Genomic DNA, 3,341 nt, shown 5'->3' on the forward strand with positions numbered 1-3,341 from the left:
GAAATAGGCGAAATTACTTTCGATATTCCGTGAAGTCCTATCTAGAGCAGGGGAGTAAGGGAAACCTGTATAAAATATGCCAAGTAGGCAGCAGAGGAACTTGGAGTGAGTCCATGATGTCGACGAATATGGCCACGTCAGTGAGGGAAGTAAAGGCGAAAAGTGAAAACAAATATTTCTGTATCAGTGGTCGAGTAGCGTCGCCTCGGTACGGGAGTAAAGATTTTGGGAGCTTCCTCCTTTGAGTAGTGTCTGTGTTTTCATTTTGCTCTTTTTTTGATCTTTCCTCACAGCACCTCTCCTACTGCGCTGTTTCGTGTTTTACTCTAGTCCCTGCCTTTTCTTCTGTTTTTGTTTCTTTTTCTTTTTAAGTTTTCTCGGTGCGTACTTTTTGCTGTTGATTTGTGTGTGATTGTGCAAAGTCGATAGTGTTTCGGTAATTCGCTTTGTCATTTCAACTTTCGTTACTCCCCTCCCCACTCCACCTCGCATCGCTCTTCTTTCTGTTTCTACCGTTATTGCCATTCTTGTGGTTCCGTATGGTTGGAAACTGCGCCATGTTGCGCTTTCTGTAAAGTAGAGGAATGAGGGAATGGGTATATCTAGTGCAGCAATGGTGTGGTGATGAGTGGCACTACCGTTATATGGAAATTCCGTCCCGAAGAAAGTGACCTCCGTTTTTTTTTGTTTTCACACCCTCTTTTTCCTTTATATCTCGTCTTCCGTTGCTGCCGCAACGAGACTTGTTCATCTTCACTGGCACTCTTTCATCCCTCTCCCTCCCGTTTCCTCTCTCTGTGTTTTGCCAGTGTTATGTCTCAATCGATATCCAAAACAAGCAGGCAAAGGGTATGTTTTTTTTTTATTTTTCAGCCGAATGAGCAAAGAAGCAAGTGGGGGCAGAAGGGGATAAACGACAAAAAAGCAACTGAGGGAGAATTCGCCCGTGTGTGAATAACAGTGACTCCAAAAGAATGGGTTTTTTGATTAAATAAATAAAAAAAAGAGCAATCACGCATATGTATTTATGTACGCATGTGTGCTTGTGTGCGCTTATTTAATGAAAAGTAATTTTACGATTATCATTCAAAAGCACAATAACGCGCCGTAGCTTTTACGGAAGGGAACCAGATGTTTCAGAAGTAGAGCAGGAAGGGAGAATTGTGGCTTTCGTTTGGGGAGGAAGATGAAGCGGCGACAGGTCCAGCGTTAATGATTTTATTGTATTTGTTTATCTATTTACTTATTTTTCAATTTACTTTTATTTCTTCTTTCGTATAATATTCATATGGCCATCATCATTTTTTTTTTTGAAAACTTGCTTTTCTTTCCTCTCCTTTTCTCTCCTCCACTTCCACTTCCATTTCCACTTCCCAGACTTTCCGTATGTTCTTCGTTGTTGTTCTCGTGATGCCCTTCAGCTTCTTATCATCTCTTTCCCCTCTCTCCCTCTCCAGGTGCACACCCACGCGATTTAAAGGCACACCTCTGCCAAAGCGGGTTGAGTGGTAGCAGCGATACAAGAAACTGAGTAAAGGAAAATAAACAAATGAGGAAATGGGTGATTACAAATGCATCGGTGCCTGTAGGAATGGACAAGAAGATGGGTGTTGCATGAATGAGAGAAGGGGAAGGGAGTAACGGAGTAAGGAAGTCGTTGTTTGTGAATTGGGATGTGAACTGTTCCACTTGCCGTTTCTCTGGTGATCCTTTTTTCTTTGTTTTGTGTGAGGAAATAGAATATTTTTCTGCTGTGGCATTTTCATATGTATTTTGCACGCTTTTTTGCGTGTATGTACATATTTGTATTCATTTACCCATATATATAAGACAGCTCTGAGGTATGAAGGGACGCGCTTGCATTACTGATATTCACCTTTTTGTATTTAATCATGACATCGGCTGCGATCACGTCATTGCCAACCCTGACGGTTATTATTATTATTATTTATTATTTACTACTTCTTGTTTTAATCACTACCCCACAGAAGACTGGTGAGAACAAGGGAAGAAAGAGAAGGTTAAGGTGAGGGACGAGGAGCGGTTATAAGGAAAGACTAATTAAGGTGAACGGTAAGGGAATTGCGTGGGATTTAGACTGCGGCAGCAATGGTGAGATTAGATCCCAGCGCATCCACGGCGTCATCCATGACCACAACCACAGCGACTTCTGCCCTTGATGTTTCATTGACTGAACAGGATACATCACGCAGCAACGGGGGTGCGCAGGACAGCGCGATGCGTGTGTATGTTCGCATTCGGCCTTTCACCGCGAGTGAACTCTTGGAAAATGGGGAGCGGCCCAACCGGACTATCGCTCTCGACGCGAGAGATGGCCACATAAAAATCATGGACCCCTCACGGAACTTCACGACGCGCCTCACGTACGTTTTTGAGCGCTGCTTTGACTCGGCCGAGGCCGGACCAGGAGCGGACCAGGAGGAAGTATACACGCATGTTGGTCGTACAGTTCTAAACAACACGGTGGATGGTTACAACGGTTGCATTTTGGCGTATGGACAAACGGGGACTGGTAAAACATACACCATGCTGGGGCCAAGGGACGTAGTGACTAGTGGGAGGTTATATCGGGAAGAGCTGGCACAGCAAAGCTCCTCTTTTTCTAGTATCACTAAGTTGAAGCTATGCTCGCCCTCACCCTCCTGCTCAGGCCAGATGAAAGGCATAGATGAGAGTGCCTTTCTGGAACTCTCATTGGGTGGAGATAGTTTTTCGACGACGGAAGAAGGTATTATTCCTCGCTTGGCACGTGACCTCTTCAACTCCCTTCGACAAAAGCAGAGAGAAGACAGTTCGTACTCCTACCGCGTGGAAATGGAGTTCTATGAAATTTATAACGAAAAAGTCTTTGATCTCATCTCAGGTGGGCACTCTACAAATGACCTTCGGGTAAGGCACCAGACCGTACGGGGTGTTTTTGTGGAAGGTCTGGACCGGAAGCCAATAGCAGCAGAGGAAGATTTATTGTTCTGGATGTACCGGGGAAGCATTGAGCGTCATACCGCTTCCACTAAAATGAATGATCGCAGCAGCCGCAGTCACGCCATCCTTTCCATTCACGTTGTACAAATGACACTTGATGAAAATAATAATACTAACCGCGTCAGTAGTAAGCTCAATCTGGTTGATCTTGCTGGATCGGAGCGTATTGGCGCTAGTGGGGTGGAGGGTTTGCACTTCAGGGAGTCCACGAAGATTAACTTGTCACTCACGGCACTGGGTCGAGTCATTGATTGTCTAGCTGATGCTTCAACGGGTAAACCGAGCGCATTCTGTCCGTACCGTGAATCCAACCTCACATGGCTACTGATGGATTCGTT

The 3,341-nt window shown here is 44.9% G+C and overlaps 1 protein-coding gene across 1 annotated transcript in view; it reads left to right on the forward strand.

The window, feature by feature from the left end:
• Positions 1-2,109: 2,109 nt before the first annotated feature.
• Positions 2,110-3,341, forward strand: part of TEOVI_000885300 (kinesin motor domain containing protein, putative) — a gene marked incomplete at both ends in the record, with an annotated part of 1,338 nt that continues 106 nt past the window's right edge. Inside the window, one exon of the mRNA XM_067223431.1 lies at positions 2,110-3,341. Within this exon, the coding sequence (XP_067079532.1) occupies positions 2,110-3,341 (1,232 nt within the window).

Source organism: Trypanosoma equiperdum (assembly GCF_001457755.1).
Source record: "Trypanosoma equiperdum strain OVI genome assembly, contig: ctg_1874, whole genome shotgun sequence".
Lineage (NCBI taxonomy): Eukaryota > Euglenozoa > Kinetoplastea > Trypanosomatida > Trypanosomatidae > Trypanosoma > Trypanosoma equiperdum.